Consider the following 16,248-nt stretch of genomic DNA (forward strand, 5'->3'; position numbering starts at 1 on the left):
CTTGAGCTTCCCTTAAGTCTCTGTGAACGGAGACTTAAAAGGGGGAGATTTGCAAAAGCTTTTTCCAAGTCTCCTTGTGTTTCCCTTTTAATTTTTCATTATCAGAGTTTAATCCTACCTTAGCTGCACAATCCTGTTCTTTGAAGTGTGAGGAATTTTATTTTAAGGCAATTAAAACCGTGTATATTGTTTGCAAGACTAAAACATTAGTCTGAAAAATTAAAAAGCAATGTTTTTTGTAGACTGTCTGAAAAAGATCCAGTTTATAGCCAACAGACAAGATTTGTAGAAATCATCTGTATTTGGCTATTTTAGGATGCTTTTGTGAAAATTGTTCAAAGAGAAGGTGTGAAAGGCCTGTGGAGTGGACTACCTCCATCACTGTAAGTTACATAATTTTGTCTTCCTATATAGCTATGATGGGAACCACAGGCCTGCAGCTGAGTCTGGCCCTCTGGGGTTCTCTCTTGCCCATCATCTATTCAGCAGGAAGCAACTGAGAGGGAATGGGGCTTTGATGTTGTGCAAAGCATCTAATTGCATCTACTTCTGCTGTTAGAAGATCTGCTGCAGGAAGATCAAAGCAGAGGGCAAAAAGCCTTGGTAGAGAGGTAGATTCATGCTCCTTGCAAATATGCAAAATGTGTCCATGCATTTTGCAATTGAACACATGCAACTTTCGCAGTTCAATTGCATTTTGAAGTTTGAACAGCTGTCAAGTACTACTATTTGCATTCTTCTGTTGGGATAACCAATTTTGGGGGGGTGTTTTTTGCTTGCGGCACAGATAAAGGGAAGCTTTCTTTCCAAACTTTGTAATATATATATATATAGAGAGAAAATGGACGGTGAAAATTGACTAGAGTTACTAAGAATTAAATATGAATTAAACTAAAAATTCAATGCCTCTATTTCCATGGGAAACAGCTGTGTATTTGTGATTGTGTTTTAAGAGCATATGATTTTGTGTGGGTCTGGCCCTGCTCACTTCTGGAATGTGGTCCCTTACAGCTTTCCCCCAGCATAATACAGCCCTCAGCCCGAGAAAGGTTCCTCACCCTGATGTATATGATACTGCTGTTACTCTAGAGATAGCAATACACATGGAAATCCAAACCTTGAAAAAGAAGTATTATTCACCTTTCCCCACCCATCTCAGCCAACAGCTGACAGGGTAGAAACTAGAGTGGAGTGAAATAAACATCCTGGGTATGGGAGTCATCTGAATTAAAGAATTTTAGCTGATTGACTATAATAGTCAATGATTGCATCTGCACAAATGTGCAAGTTAATGAGTAATAGTTCTAAAGGGAAAAAGGCATTCTTTCTTTGTTTTGGATTATACCTGCACATGTTGCAGCAGGGGTCATCTTAGAGACATTCCCTCATGTGTGAGATAGTGCCCACTATCCCCAATTTTTGTAAGTACTTTTACTAAAAATTAACTTTTAGAAGTCTGCTGCTGGATTAATTGGGGCATCCTTTTAATCTATTAAAGCACTTAATTGTTAAAATTACTAGAGATAAAACAAAACAAAAATCCAGTAGATAATTTTTAAAAAACAAGATAAATGTTGAGGCTAAAGTCTGCCTGAAAAGCCAGTTCCCTAATCTTAGGGTGCAAGTATGGTCTGGAGTTACAAGTGGTGAAGGAAATGCCATTTACCCAGGGTCACAAGAATCTTAATTATTTTCTTCACGTATGAATGGGGTGTTCACTGTTACAAACATTAGTAATCCAACATCGTCCTCCTTCCTTCAATAGTGAATGATGCACTATTGCCATTTTTTTCTTCTAGAGTTTAGAAACAAGTATGTTTTTCCATACTGGGATAGGAAACCCCCACTGCCTTCACTTCTTTCAATGATTCATGCACCCATCTTTTGTTCTGGTAATCTTTTATTATTTATTACATTTATATTCCACCTTTCCTCCGCAAAGTAGCCCAGATAGATGTTATCTTGTCTGGCAGTGGTGGGAAAAGTCTGCTTGGCAGTGGGAATCTTAATCTTCAGAGAGATTATCCAGTAATGTGCTTCTGAAAATCATTTTCTTGCACACTCCCTCTCCAGAGCTGGCCATAACCTTATTCTTGCTAGCTATCGTTTGTACCAGGAGTAGCCAATATGGTACTCTCCAGATGATGGGCTCCTTCTGGGAGGAAGGGCAGGCAGCGTAAACATTTAATAAATAAATAAAATGTTGCACTGCAGTTTTAATCAGCAAGACTAACGGCTAGAGATTAAGTGAACTGTAGCTCAATAACATCTTGAGAGTACCATGTTGGCTGCCCCTGCTTAATATTTATTTATTTAACAAAATTTATATACCACTTGAATGTAGAGACCTCTAAGTGGTTTACAAAAAACATTAAAATTATTGATAAAACAAGTAAAAAAATATTTAAAACAACTAAACAGTTACTAACTAAAACGATTTTAAAAGATCAATGCCTATGTGTCTGGAAAAGCTTGTCTGAACAGAAAAGCTTTAAGCAGGCGCTGAAAGGAGTACAAAGAAGGTACCTGCCTGATGTCAATAAGCAGGTAGTTCCAAAGAATAGCTGGTGCCACACTAAAAGAACAATTACTTACAAGTGTGGAAAGACTATTATGTGGCACCTGTAACAATGCCTATTCTACAGGGCAAAGTGCTCAAGTGGGGACATTTGGGGTAAGGCAGGCTCGCAAATAAACTGGTCCCAAGCTATAAAGAGTTTTGTATACTAGCAGTAACAAACTGAACTTGCCCCGGTAACAAATTGGCAACCAGTGCAGATCTTCGATCAGAGGTGTTACATGCTGACATGGTCTCACCCCTGTCAGCAATCTGGCTGCAGCATTCTGTATTAATTGCAGTTTCTAGGTCAAGTGCAAGGGAAGCCCCACAGAGTGCATTGCAGTAATCCAATGTTGAAGTCACCAATGTCTGAACTACTATGACCAAGCTCTCTCGATTCAGGAATGGTCCTGGTTATATCACCAGGTTGCAACTGATAAAAGGCACTTTTAGCCATTGAGACCACCTGGGCCTCCAGCAACAGAACTGGATCCAGAAGCATACCCAGACTGCATACCTCCTCCTTCAGCGAGAGTGCAACACTGTTAAGGGGAAGCAACTGACAAATTTCTCAGACACAGGAACCACTTATCTACAGTGCCTCTGTCTTGCCGAGATTCAAGCTCAGCTTATTTTCCTTCATACATCCCACCAGTGCATCCAGGCACTGGTCCAAAGCCTGCACAGGCTCTCCTGATTCAAATGTTATGGGGAAGAAAAGCTGAGTGTCATCAGCATACTGATGACACATTGCCCCAAAATTCTTAATGATCCCAGCAGCTCCATATAGATATGAAATAGCATTGGGGATAAGATGGTATGCTATGGCACCCCATTGTGTAACTAGTAGGGGGGCAAGAAGCAATCACCCAATCAATGCTACTCTCTTACTCAGTCCTGTAGGTCGGACTGAAACCACCGTAACTTGTTGCCTCCAATTCTCATTATACAAAGCCAGAGGATACTGTGGTCAGTGGTCTCGAAAGCCGCAGAGAGATTCAGAAGCAGGAACAAGGCCACACTTCCCCTGTCCTGCTCTCTATAGAGGTCATCCATCAGGGCAACCAAGGCTGACTCAGTCCTATGGCCAGGCCTCAACTCAAATTGGAATGGAGCTTGATAATCCATGTCATTTAAGAATGCCTGCAGCTGCCCAACCACTATCCTCTCCACCACCTTCCCCAAGAAGTGTTTGTGACTGATTGATAGTTATTCCAATCCAAGGGATCCAGGACAGGTTTCTTTAGGAGTGGCTTCACCACTGCCTCTTTCAAGGCCACAGGGACCACCTCCCTCAATGAAGTGCTAACCACACTCTGGACCAAATTGGTCAAACCCCTCTGTTAGATTTAATAAGCCAAGAAGGATGGGTCAAGAGGACATGTGGTCAGACGTGTAGCTGCCAGCAGCTTGTCCACATCAGTTGACTGCGTAAGCTGAAACTGATCCATATCACAAACTCTAGCATTGGGTACTTCATCTGAAACTGCAACAACAGCAGAGTCAAGGTCCCTCCAAAGCTGAGCGACTTTATCATCAAAATGTGTAGCCAATTGGTCACAGCAGGTCCTCAATTGCTCCAGAGGCTTCTGCCCCACAGTGGGAGTCAGTAATTTCTGAACCATTTGAAATAACTCCTCTGGCCAGCTACTAGAGGATGAAATGCAAGTTGCAAAGTGAGCCTTCTTTGCAGCCCACACTGCCACCTGGTAGACATGATTGTGTGCACTCGGTCAGCTACAGAGCAAGACTTGCACCACTTGCATTCTAGTGTTCATCTGGCTTGTTTCATAGCCTGAAGCTCCCCAGAATACCAAGGAGCTACTTCAGTTCCACAGTGCCAGAGAGGACACCTGTTTCATCTCATAATTCCATTGTGAGATCCGGGCTTCAACAGTATCGTCAGCTTTCTCTGCTGGAAAATTCCCCAGAGCATTCAGGAATCCATCAGGTTCCACCAGTATTCAAGGGTAGGCCATCCAAACAGGCCCACCACCCTTACAGGGGGGAACTGCTGTTACCAGTCCAAACTTCACAAATACTAAGTGTAGGGCATTGAACTCTAGGAACACAATAAAATTGTTGGTGTTCAAAATCAACATGTAAAACAGTACATGAGTCTTCAGTATGGCAGTCTTCAGGTGGTTCTGTATGGCAGCAATTGGACTCTAAAGGATTTGTACAAGGTTTTGAATTAGAAAATAGTATCGGCCATGGGATGTTGGGCAGGGATGGGTTTTGTGTCTTGTCATGAGCCCCAAGTGCCCATGATACGCATGCAAACATCTAATAATTCAATATCACATGGCTTTATCTGGTGAAAGGCTGTATTTTCCACTTACTATACTTTTGAGTGCTTGAAAAATGCAATCTTTCTGCTACAGAATGCAGTATCTTTAGAAAACAAATACTGTCAGGACTACCGGCTACAGATTTATTTCCTCTGAAAGCCATAGGAAGCAGTGTTATACTAAATCAAACCATTGTTCCATCTACTCCACCACTGTCTACTCTTGACTGCTAATGAATTTTCAGGGTCTCAGGCAAAAATCTTTCCCATCACCTGTTACCTGAGCTTTTTAACTGGAGATCACAGAAATTGAACCTGGACCCTGCTACCACTGACCTATGGCCATCTGGAACAGTGTTGACATAGTAATATTTTAACCTGTTAATCTAAACCAGGTGTGAAGAACCTTTGGCCCTCCAGATGTTGCTGAACTGCAGCTCCCATCATTCCTGGCCATTGGCCATTGGCCATGTTTGCAGGGGCTGATGGAAGTTGCAGTGCAGCAACAGCTGGAGGGCCAAACGTTCCCCACACCTGATCTAGACAGACAACAGTGCAATACAAATAAGGCTTACACTGACAACCTTACTAAATATTTATACTTTTATTTTAGAGCAGTTTCAGTTCCAACTACAGTAATTTATTTTACCTGCTATGATCAACTACGTGATGCCTTCGTTTCTAAAATAGGAGAAGATAATGATTCCATTCCACTTATTGCAGGTGGCATAGCTAGATGTGAGTCAAACTGTCTCCAATTTCTAGGCTGCTGTTAAAACTTGATTTCATGTGGTTTAAAAGAAAGTTTGGATAAAGTTACAGGTTATAGCAAGTATTTTATAAACAAACTAGTATTATGCAACATAACAAATGCTTGTATTATTATATAGTGGTAGAATTGATGTTTTTAGCTATTCCTCTTCCTCAGATTTAAGCACAAAAGATGTTGGCTAATCATGGTTAGCTGTGTGTGTGTCTTCTGCTTCATGGCCAAGAAGATGGCCCCTGAATGAAACGATGAAATGAAACAATGATTGCAATTAAAAATGGGAAAGACACTCAGAAAAAAACTAAGCATAAACATAGGACTAAAATTCTGCAGCTATTTAAAAGCAACTGTTGCCACCATGTGCAAAGGTGATAGAAAAATATAATCCTAAAGCTAGAGGTGTTTACCATCCTCCCAAAGAAAGAAAGGAAACTGGCAACCACTCTGCAGCATCCTAGACCCTCTGTAGTTTCTAAACTCTTTAGAGGTCATGTAGAGCACATATGTGTTATCAAGGCATATTTCATGGTACCAAGTTCTTTTGTTCAGGAGACAATACAGCTGACACACTAAATGTAGCTGGTAAGAAGAGTTTCTGACCACAGCTGCCATTGGAGGCTCAAACTGCTCTTAACAGCAATAGAGCTATTGGGGACAGATTTTACCAGTCATAATGAAGTGCAATTAGACTCCAGTTTTAAGAGGAAATGCATTCAGGTATAGGGAGCTGAACCCTTCCCTCCTCCCCACTGGCTTGCTTCTCCAAACTCCTTTTCTTTCCAGCTAGGTTTGCTACCAGTATTGAAGCCCATATGGGATAAAAGTGCCCGGGAGGGGGGGTATTGGAAAGTGGAGATAGATTGGGGAGGGTGAAGAAGCTGCATAAGGGGATGGGCTCACTGCACCAACATACTTGTTTTGTTCATAAAATCAACTCTACTGCTGCTTTATTCATGTTTAAAGCAGATTCAAATTTCATAATATTCTCTTCAGTATTATTTTTTCCAAAGCCCTCTTAAACAAATAGATGTGACACTTGTCATATGTAATTTGACTATTTCTTCTAGAACAGGCATCTTGTCAACACAGTGCAACTGACCCATCCAAAATAACACTCAGTCTTATTAAATTAATTAGCCCCTAATTCTCTGCTAATTCTAGGTGGGATTAGAGGAAAAGGAGAGAACTCACTGGATATCACCAGTATATTGATGTCACTAGACCTCCAGATCTCTACCAGCAACTTCATGTAGATGCTGAACAAGAAAATGAAGCCACACTAATGTCCAAGAGTTGCAACTGCAATCTCCCACTATTGCCTTATGAAAGCTTCCTTTCAGAAAGAAGACGAATGTCCGGAAAGCAGTGTCCCCATGGTAAATGGTAACTGCTGCTGCAAGGTCCTGGCAGATCAACAGACACACATTTCCCCTGTCTGTCTTTTCTTTTGACAAAGGCCATTGCCAAAGCCAGGCCTGAAACCAGATTGAAGAATTAGATTCATCCAAGAGGGCTTAAAGCTAGCTGGTATAATCGGCTCTACTTCTTTGTCCATGAATGAAATAGTCAAAAAGACTAGAATTTCCCAGATCAGATGGATCTAATGAGGGCTTCTTTGTTCTTTGTCTTACAACAGCCTCCTTAGAGGGCCCTGGAATAACTGCTTCACTAAAGCATTAACCACAGATCTCATCAGATCAGTCAGTCTCACCCAGTGTTTTAAGAGTGAGTCAAGTAAAACAAAGTGTCTAATGAGCAATTTATAGGATAGTTAGCTGTTAAAAATTTGTCCACTTCCTCAGACTGCAACTGAACTGCAACTCATGAAATTGGATACCTCATTTGATGCATTTGCAAACAATGTGGAGACTAGGTTTGAGCATAGCCAAATGATTTTATAGGCAGCATGTCTAAAAGAACATTGTGCAGTGGGATACTGAGTGAATATCCTGCAGATCAGCTTCAAAAAGCTCTGCTGGATGACGTTGCACCAAACAAATGGTAGTAGAGTTCAAACGTTTGAAGGAAATTTCAAAGTCTGGTTAGCACTGCAAGGGGACATTATGGAAGTTGAATTAGACCATTGCCTTTGGGTCAACAGCTCTCTGAATATAGTTTTTTTTTCAGAGTACTTATTTACATTGAGAAGTGACAGGCATAAAAAAATACAGAAAGCAAATCTAGTCTCATAGATGCTGTTTTGGGAAATGTTTTATTGACAGAGCTATTTGAGCATTGTCTCTCTCCCCCTGCCCCCTTTCTTAGTGTGTGCTGCCACTATAACAAGTCCGATTGAAATGATAAGAACAAGAATGCAGTCTCGGCGGTTGGCTTATAAAAAACTGCTTGCTTACGTTAGTAGTAATGTGGCCAAAAGTGGTTGGCTTTCACTCTGGAAAGGATGGGGTCCCACTGTTCTTAGAGATGTCCCATTCTCAGGTACGACTTGCTTTGCATTAGGAGATGTACTTCTTTGTTATATGCAGATTATTTTCTGATGGGGATTTTACCAAGCTGGATGTCTGAAAAGGTAAGGGCAAAGACTCGGAAATAAGGTATTGTTTTACAAGTATGAAACACATGGGCAACATTCATCATTTCTAGAAGTTGAGTTTATATTTCCTTGTTTGTTTATCTGAAATCTATGAATGTCACAATTAATTACATTATGTAATTAATGATGGGTAATTATTTCCTTTCCACCATAACTGAAAAATTGTGTGAAGTTAAAATTTTATTTACAACTTTTTTAAAAAAACTTATTTTTTAGTGGTTATGCCATGTTTCCAAATCTAAATAGAAGCACTCATATTTTTTTCTGGGAGAGAAACAGACTACCCTCACAGCAGCATCCTGCCACACTGAGCACTTCAGTGTTTTACTATTTTTCAAGCAGTCTGCAACTAAGGGAGCAATCCAACTCACCCTTCCGCCGGGCTGGGGTGAGTTGGATGTTGCGAATCCACAGCAGCACTGGGAGGCGCCGGGCTCTGCCGGCGGCAGCAGCCCTCCACTGTGGTGATGTGGCTCCACCAGGAGCCTCCCAGAACTGCTGGGGGTCCACTGGGGACAGCCAGCCCAGTGGAAAACCTGAAAACAGGGTGCTCTGGAGGCATGGCAGAGGAAAAGCCGTGGAGGGGACTTACGCAAGATTCTTCTCACATTCAGACCCCTCCCCCAGGCCCTGATCCTGCTTTGATTTCCACTGGCCAAAAGGCCAGAGTAAAAAAAAATTAAATCCTATTCAGGCCTACAGGTAGCTGTTACTCCTCAGGAGGCCTGTTGGCCAGCTCATGTGCGCGGCTCCTGAACAGGAGGAGGATCTAGCAGAGCTTTCCACTGGCTGCGCCACAATTGGATTATTCCCTTTGTCCACAAGTTACCATTCCACCAAGTTTTTTATTAGCCCATCCATGCATAATGGTAATCAAAGGAATGGTATAAAAGCAGCAGTTCTGTGATTAGAGTATTAAAGAAGAGAGATCAAGAAGGAGAACAGAATTAGTTTGTGTACTTTGAGGTAATACCAGCAACTTTCTTTTCCTTCCTCTAAATGGCCAAAAGGGAGAAAAAAACCATCTTTTTGCCCAAACTGGCACATGCAGCCTGATCCTATGCATGGTTAACTTGGAAGGAAGCACTATTTCAAGTGGTGCATCTGAGTTGAATGCATAGGATCATTGTGTTAAGCTGCAATCTTATGCACACTTACTTGGAAATAAATACCATTCTACTGAGGTTCCCAAGAAAACATGTTAGGTTTGTCCCTGGCTGCTTCAGGGTTGAGGAGGGGTTTCAAGCAGTCGTTACCCCTGCCCTTGTTAACGAATGACACCATTCTGCATGCTTTCCCAACTAGCACTCTCCAGCTGTTTTTTTTACTATGACTCGTCAGTTGTAGCCAGCATGGCAAATGGTTAGAGATGTTGGGAGTTATAGCCCAAGACATATGGAGAGCATCAGGTTGGGAGAGGTTATCACAGTAAAATAAGCTGCCACATACACAGTGGCTTCATGAAATGTTTGACCGTGGTTAAATAGCCAATCAGTTGACAATAATTTGACTAGTTAGTTGACTGGCATGCCAGCCCTATTACTGTTAGATTTAAAAACATTTTTATTCCATAATGTGGTAGACTGCAAGGTGGCAAGCAATTAGTTTGCTTTGTGGAAGCACAAAGCTTCCATCTGTTTGTTAACTGCTAACCCTATACTGACATGGAACACTTGATATAATACTTCTCAGTTTTCAGATTGTTAAAAAGCCTCTATTTTCTGACTTGCTGTACAATTGCCCTATAGCACTGTACTGGTGTAACTATGAATACTTCAAGAGGAGGTTGTGTAAGAAATCAGGTATACATGAGCCAACATTCCTTATCACCTTCTCATCAGGAGCAGCAGCTGGTTCTGTAAGTCTAACTTCTGTTGCTAATATTTTCATCTAATAAAAAATTACCTAACATTTACCTTAGAAGTTAAAGTCCAAGCAAATGAGAACAGGTGTCATTAAGAAAACAGTTTGTGTAAATACTGTTGAAATTAATAGTACCTAAGATACAGTTAAGCATTTTAGTTTTTGATTTTTAAGTGGAATTTAGACATGGCTAGACTTCTTTGGATTGGATTCAACCATTCTGCTCCATAGTTCCACACATACTAGGAATACACAGCTGTCTTGCATACAGAAGCTGCCCTGATTATTTAAATAGAGAGATCAATGCTTTCTTACGAAGGCAGTCTGATTGGGAAAACTCTTTGCACACAGGAAATATATCAGCAGATAAGCATCAAAGAAAAAAATATAGCTAATTAAAGACAAGACACAGCACTACGAATACATTTATTTGGAACAATGTTCTGTTGATTTCAGTGGATTTACTTTCAACTAAGCATGCTATAGGTTTTTTTTGTCTCAACAAACACAACATTATCTTAAGCATATTTACGTGGAAATAAGGACAAAACTAGATTAGATGCTAAACACATTTGTAGTAACCAGATCAGTTTAAAAATTTTTTAAGAAACTAACATGATTGCTAAAGACGCGTTTTAGCATCATATTTTTTTTGGTTGTAAGTGGCTTAGTCCCAGATAAATGTGCATAGGATTGCAGCCTCAGTTTGTACCAGTAAAACTTTACAGCCATAATCCAATGCAAAGTTAAGAGTGTAAGCTCATTAAAAATCAGTGGGTTTGTAGCCTAGCTGTCTTATTTTACTTTTAAGCTGCAATCCTATACCTGCTTATCTGGGAGTAAGCTTCGTTGATGTACTTTTTAAAAAGCTTAAGAGTTGAATGAAACTGCAATATCTTTTCATGAAAATTTCATAGTTGGAAATAAAAATAATCAATACGGGGTAGCCTTAGTTTGTGTGTTACTGGAATTAGTCATCATGAGCTATGTGTGTGATTATTCAGGTATATACACAAATTTTGTATGGGCTGCAAAAAAAACCCATTTAAATATACCCTTTTATTGTACATTTTATTGTACATTTATTGTATAATAGTATCTAAAGCATTACTTGAAATAGGGCTCTTAGTCTTTCTTACATATTAACAGATTTTAAAGCAAGCAAAATGCTTTACATCTCAATCCTATGCATGCTTATTCAAATGTACACACGAGATTGTACCTTTTTGTACTTTCCTTAGATTGCTGCTCTATTTACTTTACCTTTTGATGTCATTAAAACACACAAGCAGACTGAAATGTGGGAACCTGATGTTACACATGGTAAGTTCTTTCTAATTAACTTCCTGGTTCTCTTCGAGAACTCCTGTACAATACAATATTTATTAAAGCCCTTCCAGTATCATGCACACTTTTATAACATCATGGATAGACAATACACTCTGTGGGCTGCCCTTAGAATTTGCGGAATCTGCCTTCCTGCCTTTTTTACAAGATGTGTAATAGCTAGGTATTCAGTTTCAAATACCTAGTTATTACCTATAAAACCCTAAAAATGTAGCTTAGGGAATGCTGCTTCCTTCCTATTGGATAGGAGTGGGGAACTTGGATCCTCTGTTTGTTGGATTCTTACTCTCATTAACCTCAGCCAACATTGCCAGTGGTGGGGATGATGGGAGTTTTAGTCCAGCAATATCATGGGGGGGGTGCTCCTACCCCTTCTATACAAGGGTTTACTTGTTCTGAGGGCCTTGTATAGGTGTTTTGAATCTAATAGGCAATTTTAAGGTACTCTAAGCACAGCTGGATTTGTTGCACTTGCATCAGCACAGTCAGCTTCTTAAGGTTCATCACATTTCATCTCTAATAGTAAGGCAATAGTGCTAAGATGTACTTATTTATGCAACCCATTCAATTCATACCTAAAATCTGTTTTTATGGTTGTGTCAATTCAGTACAGTTGAGTTACATTATCTCTGTTTAAAGCATCCTTTTATTTAGATAAAAAGGTGGGATAAAAACATTTAAAAATTAATAATGGTAAAGCACTCCCACCTGAAAACAGTGCCTCATTGCAAAATTTGCCACCATAGAGAGGTGGCTTTGTAGAAGTAGAATTGACCTTTAATTGCCCATCAACATTTTTCTATTCTTATTTAGTAGTTTTGTTTTACTCAGCTTCACAACAGAGGAACATTCCGGTATGGAAAGTAATGAAAACAGTTGTTGCTGAAAATGGATTTACTGGATTATTTACTGGTAAATTATTATTCTCTGACTAAACTAGAGGTAGATATTGTTTCCTTATATTATTTTGTCTATGGCAGTATCACAATATCTACAACACAACTGTGGAATCCAAACCCCCTTTGTGCTGAGATAGGGTGTGTGTATTAGATGGAGGTGCCCCTCCACCCTGTCCTCCCGCCCTCCCTCTGTGGAGTGGCACCAGGACCACTCCACCAGCACAGAGCTACATATTCTGCCCACCATATGGCAGAGTGGAAAGGGGCTGAGCCCGCACAGGATTCATTGGATCCCAAGCCAGCCCCACTGCCATCACGTGACAGTATGGGCCCAATTGCAGCTCCAGTCTGGCAGCAGCAATCTGCCTGTCCCCCCCACTTCTGCCCTGGCTGGCCAACATGCATGGCAGGGCTGCAGATGTGGTGGTGGCCCTGCCCCTCTGTTTAAAGCAACCAAGGTAAGGATTGCATCCTAAGTTTTTTAAAACACGGAGCAATTATAACAGTTCTTTATAGCTAAAACAGTACCGACAACAGTAGCTGTTTTAGTTCATAGCAAAGTTTCCCTACAAACTAGGGAAAGTTGTGAAAAGCAGTAAACCAACTCTCAATTATTTAATTGGGGAGGGCCTCAGGAGCACTGATCAGCCTTCATAAAGGGAAACTACTAAGCCCCATGGAAGAATGGGATGCAGGTAAAATAAATAAATGCTACAAAGATAGAGAGAAGCGGTCTTGGCAAACGAAAATTGCCATGTACTTTCACAGTCTCAACATGAGTCTGAAGTAATACCATGAACATCGTTACAGATAAAAAATTAGGTTGTGCTTTTGCATCTCTCCCAGAGCCTGTGAACTTCATAAAGTGATGATGACTAAGCTCACTCAACCCCTTTGCTGATAATTCAGACTCTCCTATTGTAAACTCACTAGTTTCTTAGCCTTACTTCTTGAATGGCTTTTCTCTCTTTTAAGTCTGCTGCAAAGCCACTATAGATCTCTGAATATTTTGTTCTTTGGATGATGGCTCAAAGATTGACAAACATGCTACATTTTCTGTACATTGTAGGTTCAGTTATACAATCATTGTATTTTAAGGTAAAGGCACAAATTGATTGCCATTATCAAAGTGGATTGAAAGCAAAATGACTGTGTGAGTTAGGATCCACAAAAATATATTGGTATAACGGTTCCCACAAAACAATAAAAGTAGGAGCAAGTCTGAACAACAGGAGAAATCCAACTACTAGTATGGCCACAAGGTATGCTGTAGACCAGGGATGGGAAACCATTTTGGCTCCACGGGCCAGATCCTTATCAGGATCAACCTTGCAAGCCAAGTTTGACACGTGGGCAGGGTTGCCTCCTGTCAATCACATAATATCATTATGGCATCACATGATTGACAGATGCATTGCCCCACTTACTTGTCAAAATACCTTGCATGGGGTTCCCAAGGGACAATGTCAGTCCCATGTTTGCCACTTTGGGAAGCTCTGGGCGTAGGGCTGGCGTAGTGCTTGTTTCTCCGTTCCCTGCCACTTGACAGGAACAGGAGAAACAAGGCTGCAGTGTAAGTGACAGAAGCAAGTGGGACCAGCTGGTTGTCAGGCATTTTTGGAAGCTGCACAAGCAGGCTTTGGGTAAGCCCCACAGTTTTGGCCAAGTCACACTCTTACCTGTATGACATCAGGTGTAGGGTGAGTGGGCATGGCTCTCAATAAGCGTGCATAGGGTTGCACTGCATGGACTGTTGAGCAAAATAGGGACATACTTTAGGCCTGTAATCAATTTTCCTTTGAAGTCAGCCTGACTTATTTCCAAACAAAATGTTATAAAATTAGGCTACAAGCAGTAAAATGGTTTATTGAACTCTGGAGTTCAGGAGACTAATTTCTGCCTAGAGCAGAGTACCTGTAGCAGTCACACTGTTAGTCCATTTGTAGTGTACAATTACCAAATTAATCAGAGTTGAAAGGACTCATGGAGGTCATCTAGTTCAATCCCCTGCTCAGTGCAGGATGCAACTACAGCATTCCTGCCAGGTGGTTGCCCAGCCTCTGCTTAAATACCTCCAGCAAGGGAGATTTCACTACCTTCTGGAGCAGCCTGCTCCATCTTCCTGATGGTTCCTTACCAACAGGAAGTTCTCTATGGTTTATCCAAAATTTGCTTCTCTGCAATTTCAGTCCATTGGTTCTAGTCCTGACCTCTGGAACAATAGAAAATAAGTCTGATCATCTTCTGTGTGACAGCCCTTCATATATATGAAACCCACTATCATGTCCCCTCTTAATCTTCTCTAGGATAAACATAACAAATGAAAGTAGTGCAAAAGTACCATCACATTGTGCTACTTGTGCAAAAATTTATGTACAATAGTTACATGCAACAGGCTTCTGATAATCTAACTTGTTCTTGAATAGTTGTAATTTATCCTTTCTGTAGGTATTATTCCAAGAATGACAAAAATTGCTCCTGCTTGTGCCATAATGATCAGCACGTATGAATATGGGAAATCTTTCTTCCGTGGAATAAATAAAGACAAAGCCATGAAGAACCATTAATGCTGTTTCTGTAAACTTGGTGGCAGCAGTGGCCAGTATGCATAGAGGGGTGTACTAAGGTGGTCCATAACAGAAATTTTACATTTTCAAAGTATAGTTGCTAAGTCCCTTGCAAGCCTTAAATTTGCTCTGCTCAGCATGAGGACCTACCTCACAATACACTGAAGAGTACTCCAGCACATCCTTCTGCCCTCCTAGGCAGCCACTCAGCCACCCAACACATGGCCAGCTTTAGAATATTCCACTTGGGAGAGTTCTAAAACCCAAGGTCAAAGGAACCATTTATCTTACCTGTGAAAGGTGTTTCTCCTTGGTTGTTAAGATGTCTTGAAGGCCACAAAGATAAACAGAAGGAAAATTATGCTTGATGAAAACCTGGAGAATGGAATGGAGACCTTTGCATGATTGCTGCTAGTTAAAAGTCTTTCAGTGGGAGCAATAGGGAAGAAGAGTGGAGGGCTGGTTTTCTTAGCCCATCCTTCTGCTGTCAGCGTAAAATCTTCAAAAAGCAAGCTCTGGCTGCATGCATAGTCCTAGCCAATTCAGGCACAGTTGCTCCCATCCCCAACTCTCCCAGGCATCTCTAACAATTGTTCATCAGAAGTTACATCTATTTGCATCTTAGTTTTCCTTCTCAAGTGCTTATCTGCTGCCACCTCTTTCAATGTTCCCATTCCCCCTTTAACCCCACCCTTCATCATCAAGGCTCTGGCTTAACATTCCTAGCATAACATTTGGGTAGTGGGGATTAAGTATACATTTGTCTATATTCATCCTTTGTTACCTTCTCTTTTCTTCCTCCACTGATTTCCCCATTGTTGAAGTTTAGACTGTAGATTATAGTCTTATCAGGGTATAGATCTATTGGTATTACTCAAAAGCCGTATCTATGGATGATAATGTACAATCAATTAACATTGTGCAATTAAAATGCAACCCTTAAGCCATGTTTAGGATGGCTACTGGTAAAGGAAGAATATTTTCTTGCAGCTTAACAAAGCAAGTGCTCTTGGAACATTCAAGTATTACTGGTGTGAAACTGGATACCACAAGTTTCTAATAAAAGCAATCTGTAATGCAAAGTTAAATGCTTTAGCTTGCTAGTACAACTCTGCAATTCCCAGAAGATAGTGTTTGCAGTGCATTTGGTTATTTATTATTATTATTACATTTGTATACCGCCCCATAGCTGAAGCTCTCTGGGTGGTTTACAACAATTAAAACATTAAAAACAAATATACAAATTTAAAAACAATTTAAAAACACATGCTAAAATGCCTGGAAGAAGAGGAAAGTCTTGACCTGGCGTTGAAAAGATAACAGTGTTGGCACCAGGCGCACCTTGTCACACAGATCATTCCATAATTTGGGGGGTACCACTGAGAAAGCCCTCTCCCTT

General features: G+C 40.7%; 2 protein-coding genes across 4 annotated transcripts in view; one reads left to right on the top strand and one right to left on the bottom strand.

Annotated features, from left to right (window-relative positions):
* Positions 1 to 15,931, top strand: part of SLC25A40 (solute carrier family 25 member 40) — a 38,496-nt gene extending 22,565 nt beyond the window's left edge. Inside the window, exons 5-11 of one of the 3 annotated variants that reach the window (XM_061587681.1) lie at positions 316 to 383; positions 5,464 to 5,588; positions 7,885 to 8,058; positions 9,922 to 10,031; positions 11,278 to 11,359; positions 12,197 to 12,295; positions 14,731 to 15,931. In XM_061587681.1, the coding sequence (XP_061443665.1) occupies positions 316 to 383; positions 5,464 to 5,588; positions 7,885 to 8,058; positions 9,922 to 10,031; positions 11,278 to 11,359; positions 12,197 to 12,295; positions 14,731 to 14,849 (777 nt within the window). In that variant the 3' untranslated portion in view covers positions 14,850 to 15,931. The remainder of the gene's footprint in view (positions 1 to 315; positions 384 to 5,463; positions 5,589 to 7,884; positions 8,059 to 9,921; positions 10,032 to 11,277; positions 11,360 to 12,196; positions 12,296 to 14,730) is intronic. The other 2 variants (XM_061587682.1, XM_061587684.1) reach the window with 2 other exon arrangements.
* RUNDC3B (RUN domain containing 3B) overlaps positions 7,847 to 16,248 on the bottom strand; it is an 81,608-nt gene continuing 73,206 nt past the window's right edge. The window contains exons 12-14 of the transcript XR_009758246.1: positions 15,634 to 15,736; positions 15,141 to 15,224; positions 7,847 to 8,141 (exon numbers count right to left, since the gene is read on the bottom strand). The gene's annotated coding sequence lies outside the window, so the exon portion shown is untranslated. The remainder of the gene's footprint in view (positions 8,142 to 15,140; positions 15,225 to 15,633; positions 15,737 to 16,248) is intronic.

This window comes from Rhineura floridana, chromosome 10, assembly GCF_030035675.1.
Source record: "Rhineura floridana isolate rRhiFlo1 chromosome 10, rRhiFlo1.hap2, whole genome shotgun sequence".
NCBI classification, from domain to species: Eukaryota; Metazoa; Chordata; class Lepidosauria; order Squamata; family Rhineuridae; genus Rhineura; species Rhineura floridana.